Source organism: Lytechinus pictus, chromosome 3, assembly GCF_037042905.1.
Source record: "Lytechinus pictus isolate F3 Inbred chromosome 3, Lp3.0, whole genome shotgun sequence".
In the NCBI taxonomy this organism is placed as follows: domain Eukaryota; kingdom Metazoa; phylum Echinodermata; class Echinoidea; order Temnopleuroida; family Toxopneustidae; genus Lytechinus; species Lytechinus pictus.
The window spans coordinates 33,542,100-33,561,269 of record NC_087247.1 but is presented as its reverse complement, the minus strand read 5'-3'; the positions used below and the strand labels follow the sequence as shown (position 1 = coordinate 33,561,269).

General features: G+C 36.1%; 1 protein-coding gene across 1 annotated transcript in view; it reads left to right on the top strand.

The window, feature by feature from the left end:
- The first annotated feature begins 2,203 nt into the window (after positions 1-2,203).
- Positions 2,204-19,170, top strand: part of LOC129257412 (neurogenic locus notch homolog protein 1-like) — a 28,109-nt gene continuing 11,142 nt past the window's right edge. Inside the window, exons 1-11 of the mRNA XM_054895727.2 lie at positions 2,204-2,551; positions 5,168-5,316; positions 5,977-6,118; positions 6,751-6,914; positions 7,367-7,535; positions 8,118-8,214; positions 8,681-8,914; positions 15,206-15,442; positions 15,889-16,119; positions 16,524-16,760; positions 17,898-19,073. Of these exons, the coding sequence (XP_054751702.2) occupies positions 2,456-2,551; positions 5,168-5,316; positions 5,977-6,118; positions 6,751-6,914; positions 7,367-7,535; positions 8,118-8,214; positions 8,681-8,914; positions 15,206-15,442; positions 15,889-16,119; positions 16,524-16,760; positions 17,898-19,073 (2,932 nt within the window). The 5' untranslated portion in view covers positions 2,204-2,455. The remainder of the gene's footprint in view (positions 2,552-5,167; positions 5,317-5,976; positions 6,119-6,750; positions 6,915-7,366; positions 7,536-8,117; positions 8,215-8,680; positions 8,915-15,205; positions 15,443-15,888; positions 16,120-16,523; positions 16,761-17,897; positions 19,074-19,170) is intronic.

The following is a 19,170-nucleotide window of genomic DNA, read 5'->3' as shown; positions in this document are numbered from 1 at the left end:
AGAAAGAAATAGAGATTTCTGCGGAAAATAGAAATAGGCCTATGTAAAGCGACTTTAAAATACCTGGAAACTATAAATGGGACATTAAACAAAAATAACAAGCTTGTCGGCAGTGCTGTTAATAAATCACGTGTTGATGGAACTTTGGAGTGACGATAGTCACTTTAAAGGCTCTATCTGTAGCCAAAGAACTAAATACAAATTTCTCTCAAAATGGCCCCAAACTATACCTGTAATAATACTTAATGCCCCGTAGAACAGTCTTAAGTTCTTTCTGGATTAACATAATTACAGGTCAATATTTATTACTCCAGTTAATGATCAAGAATTACTTGAGATTTTAGGCCTAAATAATTTGAAGGCATAAGGCCCCTGTATGGAACAAACAGAGTTGTGAAAAATATACATTCTGTTGCTGCTCCTTGATCTGTTTAATAAATTTAACATCTATTGGAGCTTGATAATTTATTAAACAGATCAAGGAGCAGCAAAAAAAGAAGATGAAAATATTTATTGCCAAAGTTATACCCGTATTAAAAAATGGGAGATCAATAACGTGTATTATCGTCCCATGATTATCTCTGTTAACTTAATTCTGGTTCGCAAAAAATTGTGTTTATTTTCATATGAATTTATATAGTTTTGCTTATTTGCTAGGCCTTTTTAAATCGAATTAATATTGTATTTTTCAAGGGGGTCTACAACTTACAAGCTTTGATTTTCAGTAGACCCCCACCAATTTTTCCATGTAAGTATACTGTCTTCTCGTGTATAAAATCATGCAGATGAAGTATTTTCCTCCATCCTCCGATAATCATTTTCGATCGAACATAATCTATAGCACGTATTAACATGATGATGATAAGGAGGGGAGTACAAGATGATGCAAGATGATCATGATTATGATGATGATGTATAAGTATTGATTGTCGTTATACGCATGATGACCGTATTTTTTTCTCGGTATTTTCTTATGTTTATTGTTATTGAACGAACCAATTAATCTCCTAACTTTTTAGAAACAGATGGATGGGGGAAAATCGAATTCCATGATAAAACAGAAAAACATGTTCATGTTCAAATTGATGACATTATAATTTACCCTTCCCCCTAACCAAACGTCATCCTTTTGAACTTTTTAAAAAGTATTCTTTATCCAGGTTTGTGATGTTAAATGGAGAACACATACACAGTAAAAACGCTGTTTAAGATTTTTACAGTATTTGTTTAACCGTTTAAACAATCATGTTTAATTTATTGAAAATTAAACTATGTTGCTTAAGATTTAAACACTTGTTTAAAATGTTTAAACAATTACTGTAAGGTTCATTATAGTAAACAGCGTTGTATCATTTTTTTTACTGTGTATACGAGATGAAATTGAAAAGAGTGTATAAATCTTCGTGCGATGACCCCTAATTAACCCTCCGTGCGTTGCAATATTTTCGCAGTGAACCCTTAACTATATAATTCCCTTTTTTTGACTAGGCCTATAACTTTTATTTGAATATTTTAAAGGAAACGTTGTGTAGAAAACTTGAAAAGTGTTGCTTGGGCTTTCTTGTCATGATAACCCGGGAATGTAATAAAAAGCACAGTATATTATTTTTGTTTTCATAAGCTCTTTCTTCTTACATTTTCTTTGGTGTTTATACATTTTGCCATTTACGCTAGTGTCTGCCCCCTAAAAATTTAGGCTCGTTACCAACAGAACCCCCCCCCACTCAGATGACTTTAAAAAAAATTCAACAATATATAGGCTATTTGTCAGTCGTTCCCCAAACATGAACACCGATCGACAACCATGATTCTAGCCAAGGAAACAATGAAGTATAGATGCCTACTGAACTTGCTAAAGCTATGAAAAGAAATTACTGGGGGGGGGGGGGCAAGATATGACAACATTGAAATCATATCATAGGCCAGATTTCCACCCAGTTATAAACCAGGCAAGTATCAGAAGCCACAATTTCAATCTTGGTGTGAATGTTTTTTTTATCATGCTCTCGCTATATACAAGATGCATTCATGAAAATGCACGAATGCATCTTTTTTATTTTTTAAGATAGATAATGACGTCACACTTTAGTACTCGGGAGAGCTTAGTCATTCTGAATCCTTTGTTCGATGCCAGAATACCGTGAGCTGGGAACTAAATTGTCAATACTTCGCTCTGGTAATCAATGATAAAAAACATCCTCATAACAAAGATTAAGTATCCCAGCTCTGTGTAAGTCTAGCGCTCCTCCAAAAGTATATACACGCAGAAATTAATGCATATAGGGCTACCGTTTCAATGTTACCTCTAACAAAAATCATAAGGGAGCAAGATCAATTGTGAGAAATATTGTCCGGGAATGTCGTATGCACGAACTAAAGATAGGGGAAGAAATTGTTGATGATGTAATGCTGAAGGAAAAGGGCCTTCAATGATGTTAATAATTCGTTGCATGGAATGAGAATTCGGTATAATATAATTTACCTAATCATGAACGCGATGTTGAAGTTCGCCTCAGTTATCATCTTTATTGCGCTCCATTTCTCACAAGAGGTAAGTTATGTTTTCGGTTAGAAACTTATAAGGCAATTTGTTTATTTATTCACTTATGTATTTATTTATGTATGTATGTATCTATCTATTTATCATTACTATTTTCTTTATCAATTTCTCATTTCTTATGTATATCTTTGTCATTATCTATTGATTTGTATTAGTATTCATAATACAGAACATTGATTTATTTATATTTATTCATTCATTTCTTTTCTAAGAAGAGAGATTGTCTTGTTCAAGTTGAAGGGTCTCAGTACGTAGTGGCTTACAGTTTTGGGGCCATGGAGTCTAAAAATTTCACGACCAAGAAACAAGGGAGAAAATTAAAGAAGTGCAATAGGATATTATTTTCTGAATATTAATCTGTCACAAAATTAGATTATTTTAAATTCTAAAAAGTCAAAGTTTTTGCTTGCTCGCTTCGCTTGCTTCCAGCTTTTTAGAAACAGTTTGTCTACTCCCTTAAAAATTCGTGACTCAATTCGCTGCATGGTACAAAAAAGTCCTAATTCAAGGGTGTCATAAACAATGATACGATAACTATATAAACAAAAATTGTATTATTTGCTGATATACATAATAATGAATTCAGCATTCGCAGTAATTGGGCCTGCCGATGCCATGGGCCGGCGTCAAGGTCATTCGGAAACCTATATTTACGGTCCTGTAATGTACACAAGATAACAATGACTATTAATATTAGAGGACAAACATTATATACAAACATCGCAAGTATGGAGGATTCACTGTGTGTGTATATAGTCGGAGAGAGTAGAGTGGACCAGTGAAGTAGGGGGAAAATATCGCGTTTCTCACTTTTTATTGCTTCATAATTTGAAAAATATTGAAGATGTTATACATAATAACGGAGGTGGTTTTTACTTGCACGCTGTAAGCAATTTTTAAACGGATGATGTACATTCACTATAGTATACTGCATTTCACCAGTATATACGACAGTACACCAGACGGTGACCTGTACTGTTTCCAGAAAAAGATATAGCTTCTAGGTTTTACATAAACACGGGAATGGCGTGTATTTCATGAAAAATTGTCTACAAAACAAGATATTTGACGCAAATTATAAATATATATTTAGTTTTATACATATGAACATAAACTTTAAGCACATATACACCGTATGAGTAGAAAAAAACACCTCACAAATCCCCAACTGAAGGAGAAAATATTATTATTATATATTATGGCCTGGAAAAGTATATTCTCCCAAATGATTTGATACCATATTTATGTGGTAACGCATGGATAATCAGGGGGTATTCTTTGCAGTGATGTAAATTTTAATTTGCGCCAAAGTATGGCATGACTGCAATTAATGAATCCAAATGTCAATAATGTCATAATCCTACAAGAGTTGCTTTAAAATCCACTTCAAAACACCCTTTTCAGTAATTTAATAAACACTTTTTAGAATCAATTCTCAAGTTAATTTTTATTGAAAAAGGATTTTCAGATTATGTCCATACTAACTCATGTACGATTGTAGCATCATTGGCAATTGATGGGGGTTCATTCAATGCAGTCATGCCTTACTTTGGCGCAAATCAAAATTTATATCATTGCAAAGTAGGCCTATACCTACTTATCATCCAAGTGTGAACACCACATAAAATTAATATGGTATAAAATCATTTAAGAGAAGATACTCTCTCCAGTCATACATAATGATTATGCGTTCATGACATATTTTGTCTTAAATTGGGGATTTGTGAGGTGTCAATTTTATATATATACATGCTCCAACTTACTCAACGTTGCATTAAGAAATTATAGTAATATATCTGTCTCCTTTTTACCCATTATATTGATAATATAATGATAATAGTAATAATAATGATGATAATAATATTGATGATGATGATGATTATGATAATAACAATTACATTTATATAGTGCATGCTTAAATCGCTTTACAAATATGTACTTTACATGTACATATTCTTGACATGTACATATTCATGACTTACAGGGTCTTAAAGACCATGTAGACCTAACGACTGCAGGGTATTAAACAAGAGTATTGATCGAAAGGGAAAAAAATGGTAAAATGTCTGAAAAGAAGTGAAATTACATCATCAAGCAAATTGCAATAACATTGTAGATGTTAGTGAACATCTGAGAGTAAAGCCATGATTCCCCAAATTATATGATATGCTTTGAACATGTTGAACTTACATCATTTTGTATTCTACATTTTAAATTCGAATATGTAAGGTTAACCATCTATACTGTTTGAGCGTTTGCTTAATATTTTGAAGTGCTACTTTTTTAAACCCGTTTACGCAATTGAACTTCCATTTAGCGTGATTATACGGTCAGACAAAAAAATCAATATAGAAATTGACATTTAAGAAAATAGGGCCTCCTCGATTTTGGCAAGAATAAATTTGGTTAACTTACCTAAGCATATAGGCCTAATGGGTTCAGATAATTTTTTTTTTGAAAATTGGAATGCAAAATAATGTTTAAGACGAGACGACCCTCTCCAATACATTGCTAAATTTCGACATTCGAAGGGGAGGGTAGTTCCCCATTCAACCAGGATCGCCTTTCCAATTATCTTTGCCATTATTTATCGTATTACTTGTGTAGGTAAGATGTGTAGTGGTGGTATCTTTCAAACTCAAGCATTATTCAAACCCAACTCACGAAGACTTCGGCGGAGGATGCTGTGATCCGTTCATATTCATATGTAATTCATGTGACAACTACTTCAACCTTTGTTTTGGTATAGTGCAAAGGTATGTTGAACTGTTTATATCTCTCATACACAACTAATCAGTCAAAATGACTACTTAATAGGGTCAGCAGGGTGCAACTGTTATTATAGTCATATTATACTATTTTCTAGTCGTATTTTACTGGAACTTAATTATTTCTGACTAGAATATAAATTATGTCAGAAATGTGACAAGACATATCAGTTGCACCCAGCTGACTACTGGCCAATTTGACTGATTTGATTTAGTGTACATCACGTCGGTGATTATTTTAGGTTATTAGTATCTCGGTGACCTGTAAATGAATAAACACAAGCAAGAAAAGTTTGGTCAATCTGTCGCAATTGATTTATGTTTAAATCATAATATTTCCACGTTTGAAAAAAAAGCTCGAACAAAAGATTTTAGCTTCTCCGATTTCATGATCAGATAATCTGAACAGCTTAAGATTTGAAAACTTTATAAACTTATAAGTATGTTCATTAATTTAGACCCGTAAATAGGTTTTATTCATTTTTTTAATACTCAGTCGACTTACATAGCTAAATACTTCTGTATATGCACGTGTATGAGGTCTTCAGCTGCATGTGTACAGTTGTAGGATTTAAAATTCACATGAAATGAGGAAAAATAAATAAAAAGGTTAATGTTTTATTTTCTCTTTTGATCTGTTATGAACAGTGAGTTTACTATAGCCCCCTGTGCTTATGGGAGCTATTCAACAGATAGACTCTTCTCGGATAATGACGACTTTGATTTCCCGAGCTCTTTGGGTAGTAATGCCGGAGCGAATCCTATCGTATTCTCCATCAACACATGGACGGTATAATAGTCATATCAACTTTTTACCCGTAGCATACTTCCGAGTAAATGAAAATTGAAAAATCATATTCTATGCAATTCTTGTAAAGTACCAGAATAAAATGTCCATTTTTTTCAGTTGTCAAGTATTATTCAGCATTGTAATTTAAACGGTAATTTATTCATTTTTTCATTTCCTTAAATTGCCGAGTAAATAATGCCAATGACAATAATGAAATGGCTATTCGTTTATGCACACACCATATAAAAAATATAAGTTTGTGTAATGAGCCAATCAAAATAATGTAATTAAAACAGAAAGAATTGGATGAAAAACGAATGTGGATTTCATCATATGAGCAATCACAATGGTGCATTGTCGACATTGCAAAATAATCGAGTGAATAAGTTGTCAATATTGTGACATCGAATAGCAACCGGAGAGTAATCACAACCTTTGGCCATAATTATGGAGTATACCAATTAAGGAAAGCACGTACACATTTACTTGCAAAAAATTCCTCATCATGATTTGAGTTGTTCCCAATGTCCCCCACCCCTTGTAAAAAAGGGACACCGAACTTGATTGCCAAGGCATAACGACTAATGACATGTATTGTAATTTGTATGTCTGTTGTTTGTTTGTTTTGTCAGGGTGGATTCCGTGCCAACATTGAAGTATGGGATAGAGATTTTAACGCACATGATTTAATAGATCGAATAGGCTTCAATTTCCAAGGTACTAAATACCAACCTTACAGGTCATCTAGCTTAGCTCAAAAGAAAACGGAAACTCTTCATGGACCAGGAAAAGCAACGTAAGTTATCAAAGACCGGCGTATTTGGGATGGGGCTAAGCTTAGGCACAGCCCCCCCCCCCCACCACAAAAAAATGATAATGAATGAAAAGGAATACAGAAATGAAAATTTTACTTTTTATATCATGCCAAAATAATCTCGAATAAAATATTGAGAAGTGTATTTTTCGGCTTGTCTGCTTGAGATTAAACCATGGTCCTCTCACATCAACATCTATACTGAGTAAAGTAATCGGGGTCTAATGATCTAGTGATTTTTTTCAATGTATTTATCTAATATAATAATGCACAGAGGAAATGTCTTAGTATCAAATATTCACGTCATATACCAAATAATCCGTTAAACGCGTTCGTTACCTCTTAAACAGCTTTTTATTTAATACAAATCATCTATTAATTTTTTTCATGTCAAAAGGTGCAGACTTTGTATTTGTAATTTTCGAATTCTCCAGAATCACAGTAGAAGTAAAAGTGTATTGCCAGGAGCATTACTATGGTACATCATCCGGCTGTTCTCAGCACTGTCTTGCTAGGAATGATGATCTAGGCCATTATGATTGCGACGATATTACTGGGGCAATTGTCTGTCACGTTGGTTATGAAGGTGACAACTGTAATCAGGTAGGTCATAATCATGCATTATGCAATTGTGCAATAGAGTTTTTCCAGAACATAAAGGTTATAACTTTCGAATACTTTCTTTATTTCTTTCTTTGTCTCTTTCTTTCTTTCTTTCTTTCTTTCTCTCTCTCTCTCTCTCTCTCTCTCTCTTAGTTTAAGTATTATCATTATTATTATCAATATTAGTGTAGTTGATGTTGTATATATATATATATATATATTATCATCGTTATTTTTGTTATTTTTTGTTATTTTTGTTTAAACGTATTCATTTATCCCTCTTTCTAATATTGCACATCGATGTTATTGCTATAGCTGCTATGTTTACTGCTCCATTTGCCGCTGTTGATACGAACGATATCAATTCCGGAGATATCGAGGAATACTTTGACATTTTTCGTTTATACCTGTTGAAATAGTTTGGTTGTTTAAGTATTATGATTTATACATCCAGTAACGTAAAAATGACTTTTCCTTAACATGAGTTATTATTGGATCCACTTCCTCATTTGCACAATAACATATTTTGTCCCAATGCCCCTCCCCTCCCTCCCCCCTCTCTCTCTCTCTGTACACACCCAGCCTACAAATGAGTGCAACCCGAATCCTTGTTTTAATGGTGGGATATGTACTGATCAGCACAATAGTTACGATTGCACTTGCCAACCCGGAACCACAGGTAAGACTTGTAGATGCTACATTAAACATTAATGGTGAAAACAAATCCTCAAATTGAATGTCATAATTCATGCATTGCATATTTGCCCACGCATGTAAATTACGCAGGTACCGAAGCTTGTTATACAAGATGAATATGGATTGAGAGATACAAAATATATTTGAGACCATGATTCATGAAAATAGTAAAAAAATGTAATTCAAATTCTTTTTCCAATCAAATAGAAAATACACCAAAACTATATCGCTTTGTCAAAACCGGCCCTAAAGTATAGGTTGTAAGCTGTAGTCACATTCCTACTATCAAGGGAAAAGGGCTATCGCTCTATTTAATTCAAGTTACTTTTTTTTATTAGGTAAATTCACCCTTCCTTAGGCTTATATGTTTTTTAAAGAGATTTTTTTAAGAAGAAAACCACCACGATTTCTGAACAACCACTCGCCACACATTTACCTTCTGTATATAGGTGTACAATGCCAAACGGATATTGATGAATGTTTGAGCAGTCCTTGTGTGAATGGCACCTGCAACACCTCTCCTAATACTCTCAACATCTACACCTGCTCCTGCGAGCCTGGTTATGAAGGAATCAACTGTGAGAATGAGATGATTGAATGTGCTTCTAATCCATGCCAACGAGGGGGAACGTGCTTGGACTTGGTGAACTCATTTGTCTGCTACTGTCCGCCTGGATCTCAAGGTGAGGACTGGGCTATTTGAGATGTATTGAGCATGGGGGGAGGCATAATGCCTCCTTCTGATCTCGGCATCCGTTCGCGCGATCGCGCCTAAATTTGGCACGCACATTCGTTACCACAAGCCAGTATAAAAAAAAATCTGAAAATATTTTGTTTTATTTATTATGAATAAAATATGCAAATTTATTCGTGAAAAACATCATTTACATATTTAACACCCAATTTCACTTCGATTTTTTTCCAGATGTCATCAATGTAATCTAATTTAAAGGTTTCCACAAAGAAAAATTGCGATAGTCAATTTTTTCCTTATGTATTTCTTTTTTTTATAGAATTTCTTATGTATTTCTCAACAACTAAACTAAACCCTAAATCAATTAAGCAGACCAATTTGAACGAAAAATAGTCGCCCTTTTATGAATTTCATCTCCCATAGACTTTGTACACAAAGTATAAAAATTAGCAATTTTTTGTATGACATTGTCCCGTAAAAAGTCATGTGGCGTCGCGATGCTATATCGCAAATTTGGTCTCAAAAGTTGCGCGAGACTTATTTTATTTATTTATTTATTTATTTCGTCTTTATTCAACAGGGTAGCCCCATCAGTAATTACAATACTGTTATACTTGGAGGCCCTGCATAACATAAAATACATATACATAAATATACATGAAAAACATTCGAAGGTGATATGAAAGATCAGTACAAAATGATATAATATTGCATGCTAATTGTCAATGCGTAATGATAGAAAACAAATATTTACAACATAATTCATGACTACAATAGATGTTCATTTTTGTTAAGTTATGGTCAACGAAAATATAAAAAACAAAACAGTTAATTTTAGGCTAGCAACAAAATAAAGTATAAGAAAAAAAAGACATTTGGTAGGAGCAAATCCGGTCTAAACTAGTCATGTAACTGATCATATTACAATAAGCTACTTTCAGAAATAATATTAATGAATGATATAAATTAGAATAGGATATGTGTGATTGTATACAATTTGTAGTTAATTGTTATATTTACCTAATTTCTATTTCATCCATCGTAATTGCATTTATATGGCAGGAAAGGCATGAAAAGGGATTCTTTGCAGTGTGAAAGATGATCAAAGTAGAAGATTGGACAGAAGGTATAACGAGAATAATAGAGAAGTGACATAGAAAGAATATAAGGAGAGTGAAAAAAATACAATAGAGAAAAAAGGTACATGGAGATAAGAAGAACATGTATCATCCAGTTACTAAGAGACCGAGTTACTAGCATGGCTCAATAAATAGTCTTCACTTGGAACACGAAACATTAGCATATACGTATCATGTTAAAATTTGATTAAGCCTGTATCGCCAATACGATGTTGTGAATGAATTTATTGACGTCGAATTTCTTACATCATTGGGGAGTTGGTTCCACAGGCACGCCCCATGGTGAGAAAAGGCTTTCTTACCGGCTTGGGTACGTGCCTGTGGAACCAGAATACCACAATTAGTAGCATTTCTTGTATTATGTGAGTGAACATTACTCGATCGGGAAAACATTTCTGACATATAAGTTGGTGCCTCAGCCAGTAGTGAGTTGAACACCATTCTACAGGTATGGAAGCGCCACCTTTCTTCTATAGGCATCCAGTTCAGTTTTCGAAAAACTTCAACAGTTGGCACATTATGGTCAGTTTGCAGTACAAGACGAGCAGCTTTCTTGTGTTGCTTTATCAAAATATCCTTCAGGTTTTGGGAGCAATTTACCCAAGCGAGACTACAATAGTCCAAGCAAGGTAAGATCAAAGAATTCGCCAGTAGTTTTGAGCTTGAAATTGTCATGTACTTACGAAGTCGACCCAAAAGTGCCAATCTGGAAGCGATCTTCTTACTGGTTTCTTCAACTTGTTTGTGCCAGATTAGGTTTTCATCTAACCACACACCCAAGTACCTGTATGAAGACACTCTATCTAAAACCTCATTTCCTATGACAAGTTTGACAATAGAATCACGAAGTCTTTTGGGGGTCCCAAATATCATGTATTGCGTTTTCTTTAAGTTGAGCATCAATCGATTATCTGTAAGCCACTCTTGTACATTTTTTAGATCGGAATTAAGTACACGTTCGATTTCTTGGGCAGTCTTTCCACTACACACTAGGGCAGTATCATCCGCATAGAGTAGAATTTCACATTTCCTTACAACTTTAGCTAAGTCATTTACCATTATAGAGAAAAGGAGTGGTCCCAGTATTGAACCTTGAGGCACACCCTTGCGTACTTCTGAAGTTTCAGACATTTTGCCACTAACACATGTCCTTTGTGTCCGTCCCATAAGATAAGATTCGAACCAATTTAGCTCCCTTCCCCTGATACCATATTTGTCAAGCTTTTGCAGTAATAGACAATGATCGACAGAGTCGAAGGCCTTCTTAAGGTCCAAGAATACGACACCCGTCAATCTACCACGATCCATTTCCCGATGAAGGAGATTTGAGAAATAGGTCAGGACAGTATTCGTTGAATGGTGCTTGCGGAAGCCAGATTGCTCTTTGACCAAAATATTGTTCTCATTCAGGTATTCATGTAGTTGATTATGGATTAATCTTTCAAATACTTTCATGGATATTGGTAGGACAGATACTGGTCTATAGTTGTGTGGGTCATGTCTGTCGCCACCTTTGTGTATTGGGGTCACTTTGGCTTCCTTCCATTCAGCGGGTACGTGTCCTGTTTCTAAGGAAATGTTGAACAATCGGGCCAAGTGATCATAGATGACCGGTGCCGCTATCCTTAAGAGCCTAACATTTACACCATCTATACCAATTGCCTTCTTTACGTCGAGTTTTTGTAAAATACTTAGTACATTGTCTGAATCTATCTCATCAAAATGAAAGGCATTCTTAATGTTTACATGTGACATGTATGAATCAATAACAGCATTCCTTGGCTGTGCATAGTCAAACGTCTGCGAGACCCCAAAACAGCAGAACAATCTGTTTAATTCATTTGCTAACTGAACTGGTTCACAAACATGTTCTCCATCAATTTTTAGTATATTTGTTGTTACATGTGTTTTACCTCCTGATAAGCCTTTCAAAATCTTCCAAAGTTGAGCAGAGTTACTCTTATGTTCCAGAATATTTCTTACATAGTAGTCTTTCTTCAAAGTATATTTATAGTTATTGACATAGTTTCTACACGATCGATAATGGTTCCAGTGTACAGGTAAGCCACTACGCTGTGCTTTACGTTTCAATTTATCTCGTTGATGGGACAGAGTAACATACTCATCATTCACCCACGGTGTTTTCACACCTCTAACTCTCTTTGTAATAACGGGAGCATTAATATCACAAATTTCCATAAATTCTTGCTTCCAGAAACACCACGATTCATTCAAACCCTGAATATTTAGGTGCCTTTCTAAATGAGAGTTCTGAATTTGTTGTATGAAGCGTTGACTATCAAATCGTTTAAAAGAACGAAATGTCAGAATCTTAGGATCTAACCTTGGTCTAAATAGTTTTCGTACAATATAAACTAGATTGTGATCACTGAGGCCCTCAGACAGGACACGACTTTCATTAACATTGTTTGGGGTATTTGTAAGAACAAGATCAATTAGGCTAGTGCTGTTTTCTGTAACTCTGGTGGCATGCTCGACTACTTGTTTCAAATTGTTGGTATTACAAAGTTGGCGAATAAACCGAGAACTAGATTTACAGTACATGTCATAATTGAAATCACCTAGTATGTAGACCTCTCTTCCTTTAGAGGTTGCTTTAGTAACAGATTCTTCGATATGCTTTTGATATATCATATTTGAACTAGGAGGACGGTAGTAAGTTCCAACAAGAATGGTTGTGGATTGGGGTAATTTGAGTTCAATCCAGAGTGATTCTAAACCATTCATCTCCAAGTCCAACCTACGTGTATAAGCAAATGATTCAGATATATATACGGCAACGCCACCCCCGTGACGATTACGGTCAAGTCTCTCTACATTAAAACCTTGAAGATGTAGTTCTGAATCAGAAACCGTAGCATCTAATAGTGTCTCAGAAAAAGTCAGAATATCAAAAGGCTTCTTTTTCAATTTCTCCTTTAAGTGGTCAATCTTACCAAGCAAACTATGAATATTAAGATGCCCTATCCTAAGACCCTTGGTATTTAAGGTAATTGGGTAGCTTGTTTCATGCATGTCATTATTTTGATTTGTGAAATCAGAATCCTTGAGTTCTCGGCAAGTGATACAGGACCAGTGATTTAGAAAGGGGGTCCCATAGTGCGAGAGGAGTATATTAGTGCACTTAAGGTGCCATCTGCGATTACAGGAACTACAGAGAACATCTTTTTGTTGAGTTCTGAAGGCATTTGAGCATCCGGGACACTCGAACTCTGTAGCTGCATTAACGGTATAATTTTCACGAAGATCCTGCTGAGCAGCCTCACTTCCAGAGACAGGAGAGACTAAATAGTCCAAATGTAAGGGAAAAGTGGACTTTATCTTCGCGCATCCACGTCTACCTCTCCTTGTCTTCCTCCTACGTGCAATCCCAAGATCTGTTATTTTTCTCCAAACGTTTAATGAAAGCCGACATTGGGTTGTGTTCAGATGTATTTGATTACACTTATGCAAGAATGCTAGGTCATAAACGATTCGATCATTATGATGTTGCGGTACTGGTGTAAGACTAATCGCAGATTCATTGCGATCGTGAAATTCATTCGGACCTGGGTTTGGGTTAACATCCCCAGCTTGAAGTAGCTGTGACTGAAATGTTGCTTGAGAGTTTGGGTAATAGCTCATCCTTATTCCACAATATTTGTGGAACTTTATCAATTCAGGTATATGCGATATATGTGTGAAGGAATGCGCCACTTCTCCATAACTGTTCACATTGCAAAGAACCGCTATCAACACCAAAGCCCATGCTTTCGCCATATCCATTGTCAGTGGTCAGTCCTATTATTTCAAACAATTAGATGGTCAGAGTACAAGTTCATAGATGAGTGATTTTCTATTGGTACATACCTCACGTGCCGTGATATATCATGGCTTCCTGTAATGTCCTGTAGTATGTATATACTCAAAATGTATACTAAAAGTATGTTCATCAAAGACAAGTCACGGTGCTCGAAGTCAGTCCTATATCATCCTAAGGTGGTAAGAAATCACCTTGTTTAGTTCTATATCGTTCATAATCACCAGGAACATATCAAAACATCACAATTACAGGAGCACAAATCTGAGGAGCTACACGTTGGCGCTTCACTCAACTAAGCCATAAAAAAAAAGTCATAAAATTTTGTTGCGCTATCTTTTTGCTTTTCGGAAACATTGCGTGAAGCGTTGAGAAGGGGGGGGGGGGCATCATGGCCCCAGTCCTTTTAGGGTTGAAGGGGGTAGATGTCTATCTAAGGGGGAGGTCAAATGGGCTTGTGGTCCTAGTGCAACTTTAACGGGGGCACAGATGTAAGACTATATAAAAGCAAATGGAAATAGACAGAATTATAAAAAATAGAAAAAGAGGCAGGTAAGATTGTAAGATTGTAGTCTGCCAAGCAACCACAGAGGCAACCACCATAAAAAGTTGGAAGGGAGCATCTTTACGGATATATACACGCATGTTTATTTTTATATCTATTTCTTTAATTTTCTCATTACATAAAAAAGAGGCGATTTCATCGCTCGACCCGGCGTCAGCTGTTTAATGGCACGGATCTAACGAAAACGTTCCCTGGTGTCAAATTTTTGAAGGGGTGCAAATATCGCACGGCACACAAATTATGGTTAATGATAAATGGATGCATAACCACACACAAACGTGTATGAAATAATCAGTCTGAAATTGAATTGTACAGGTATTATTTTTTTTAACTTGTATGATGCTTTAGATGCTTACTTGAAGGTCAAATAATTATGTCATTACAGTGTACTGGGTCAATAATAACTGTACTGGGTCAATAACGCGGCCGGGGTTCAAACCCCGGCCGCGTCAGACCAAAAGACGTTAAAAGATGGGAGTTGCTGCTACCCCGTTTGGCGTTCAACGATTAAAGGGATAGAGCCTCGTCGATCTGGCGCTGCACAGCGGCTGCCGGGCCCTGGATCAATTGGGCAAAGCAAATTTTCGGAGTATTTCATTTCATATCTATTTCGAACAATAAATTATGGATTTTCATGGATTTTTCATGGATTTTTTTTCAATAATCAGAATTTAACCATAAATGATGCTGACTTTATAGCTCCCTTTCCCCATTTGATACACCAACATATTCTTACCTTCTATTACTTTCTCGAAGGTACGCGATGTGAGATCGACGTTGATGAGTGTTCAAGTCGGCCGTGCCAACATGGTGGATCATGTGTGGCTTCATCATCTGTCCTGAACTATTATCGATGCGACTGCGCAGACGGTTATATAGGAGTAAACTGCGAAGAAGATGAAGATGAATGCTTGTCATCACCATGCCAACAGGGAGGACAGTGTCATAATCTCATCAACGGTTTTGAATGTTTATGCCCTGCAGGTACCGCAGGTGAGATGGGACAATTGCACATTATGAACATTAAGGGAAGTAGGAAAAACGTATTTAAGAAAGGTCTTTATTTTCTTTATAGACTCGTTGGGGGGAATGTTAACCATCATTATCCCATTGGCTTCTGGGACCGAATGCTCCCTCTTTGAAGCCTACGGAAATTCAAAACCCGGATTCAGACATCAACGGATTATGTTATGTTCATTTTAAATATATATACACATGTATATTATTGTATATTTAAGGATGGTTATCATATCTGGAACGCTCACAAAAAAAGATCTTCCCATTAAACTCAACACGAATTCCTTTTAAGAAATGACAATTTTAAGAATTTAAAAGTATGTGATTATGTAAGAATTTGGCTTGTCAAAGAAGAAAGATTGTTATTGCAACGGTTTACAAAATCTAATTCATGATTTTTCATGTTTGTTTCTATCTGGAAGGCCCGCGTTGTGAAATCGACATCGATGAATGTCTTAGCTTTCCCTGTGCATATAACAGCAATTGCAGTACACCAGAGCTTGGTTTATACACCTGTGACTGCCAGCCAGGATTCACAGGAATCAACTGTGACACCATCATCGATGAATGTAGATCACAGCCTTGCATGAATGGGGGATCATGTACAGATCTCATCAATGCATTCCAGTGCACTTGTTTGCAGGGAACAGAAGGTGTGTATGTTCAGGATGTTTATTTTTTATTTATCTATACATTCGTTTTACCTTTTTTATACCTAGTGATGGATGAGGATGATAATAATGACATTTGACCCCTAAATAAAAAACCCAATAATAATCATTGTAATATTAAATTCTCATCTTCATCACCAAGATAATCGATGACTAATTACATTTTCTTTTCTAATAGGTGACTAACTAATGTTATTCCGTTGAAAAACACAATTTTAGTACTATAACACGAGAAGTTCAAAATTAGTAAAAGCAACAGGCCTAGCTTCGGTGATGTATATGTACATACAAACCCACACTCACATACACACGCATACAAACACATCCTTATATGTGTGTGTGGGTGTGTGTGTGTAATTTGGAATACCGCTGATTGATTTTTATAGGAGATATGTGTGAAGTGGACGTCGATGAGTGCCAGAGCGAACCGTGTCTAAACGGAGGTACTTGCACCACTCTGCTCGGTCAGATTAACTACTTCGTATGTACATGTTCAACTGGTTTCGACGGTCTCTACTGCCAGAATGACATTAACGAATGTCTCTCCAACCCATGTCATCAAAGCGGACATTGTAATGACCTGGTTGCTGACTATAGTTGCACCTGCATTCCTGGTACTTCAGGTTAGTCTGAATCTTAGATACTGGAAAGGGTTGTCGGTCGCTGACATACATGTGAGCTAAAACTTGCGGCTGTGCGGACATCTGAGGAAAATTGTGAATGGTGCAATCTGTAAAACATAATTTCAACCCAAAGTATGTCAGATATGAGAAAAGACACAAAAATTTGTGATATCCCGCGAATTGCTTGCTTCAAAAGCAATCTTTTGAGTCAGTCATTTGATGAGATGTTTTGGAAAATTGTAATTTTTTGACGGTTTGTTTTTTCTTGACGGGGTGCTGTGCAAGTAGGGGTAGAAACGACCTCGACATCATAATTATTTTGCTTGGGTTTTACTATCCCAATTATAATAAGTACAACATCGTTGATATTGTGACCCATGGGTGTTTTTTTTTTTTTTGGGGGGGGGGGGTATGTTGGTCATTCAAATGGTAGGGAATAATTACAGCAAATTCATTCCATCGAATCATCTTGGAATACGATTAATCGGATGTTACTGGTTTTGGTATGAAGTGAATAATGACACCATGGAGTTGTGCTTTGTTTATCTGTGTGTTTGACAATCTTGTTTTTGTTTCGCTCTGCTATGCAGGCGGGACAAATATATAAGCGCCGCTTTTCTGACGGTGGCGTCGTCGACATTGAAATCTTAACCAAGTTTAAGTTTTTGAAATGTTTTTTTTTTTTTTCTTTTTTCTTTTGAAATGTCATCATAACTTATAAAGTGTATAGACCTAGTTCTTTAAACTTGGACATATAAAAAGCAATTTAGTATCACTTAACATCATGTGTGAGTTTCAGGTCACGTGATCAAGGTCGATCGTCATATTTAGTGTCAACGAACTATGGCCGTTGTGGTGGACTTTGTTGAACTGTCATAACTTTGAAAGTTTATTGATCTACATGTAGTTCATAAAATGTGGACATACGTGTAATCAAGTATCACTGATTGTTTTGCACAAGTCTTATGTCACTTAATCAAGGTCAAAAGTAATTTAGGGTCTATGAATAGTATTTTATTATCATTTAAAAAGTGTTTTTTGTGAATAATTATTCAGAGTCAGCATTGTCAGAGGCATTCACTTGTTTTACCCCTATCTTATATATATTTATAGATATTTATTATTTCTAATTCACAGGCGAAAATTGCGAAGTGGACATAGACGAATGTTTGTCTGAGCCTTGTTTAAATGGAGGACAGTGTCGTACAACCCCGGACCAGCTTAACACCTTTCAATGTGACTGTCTGGAAGGTTTTGTAGGATTGACTTGTAACGGACACGTTTGCGATAACGATCCTTGCTCAAATGGTGCCTCGTGTAAAGCGGTAGGAAACCAGACCACGTGCCGATGTCCACCTGGTTATGAAGGTGTCTACTGCGAGGATGATATTGATGAATGTTTGAGTAATCCCTGTCAGAATGATGCCACTTGCCATGATATTTTAAATGGTTATATTTGCGCTTGCCCAGAACATTACGGTAGTGATAACTGCGATATTGACTTTAACAGGTGTAGGTTTTCCTTATGTGATAATGGAGCAACGTGCATCAATTTACCTAATGATTTTCTTTGTCAGTGTAGAGACGATTTCACAGGGGACCTATGCGAAACAACAATAGATGACTGTTTATCACATTCTTGTGCAAATGGTGCGACGTGTTCGGATAATGTTTTGAGCTATACATGTATTTGTGCAGCTGGATTTTATGGACAGTTATGCGACTTTGACATTGATGAATGTTCATCGAATCAATGCAAGAACGGAGCTGTATGCATTAATGGCGTAAACATGTTTACCTGCCAATGTCCTGATGGATTTGAAGGAAGGGTTTGTGATGGAATCGTCAACAACTGTGACAGTTCACCCTGCTATAACAACGCAACATGTATCAACGGACTAGCAGCCTTTGAATGTAGATGTGCCCCTGGATTCATGGGGTTAAACTGCCAAACTGAGATCAACGAATGCGCTAGTACCCCTTGCAGAAACGATGGCACCTGTTCAGATATGGTAGGTGAATACTCTTGTCAGTGTGGCATTGGTTTTGAAGGCGTTAATTGTGAGGTCAATACAGACGACTGTTTAGCCAATGCATGTCAGAACGGTGCTACCTGTGTTGATGGGATCAACACATACATCTGTATCTGTATACCAGGATATATTGGACAGTACTGTCACCAGAATGTTAACGAGTGCAGCAGCAACCCCTGCCACAATTCTGGACAATGTATGGATCACACTAACGGATATATCTGTGTATGTCAGAATGGCTATCATGGCGTGAACTGCGACTGTCCGCCAGGAACAGCAGGTACAAAAATTTTCAGTATTACTTTTGTTGGAAAAATTAGATTAAGTTACAAAATAGTGTAAGTCCACGACATTAATATCAAAATTTTTATTAACCA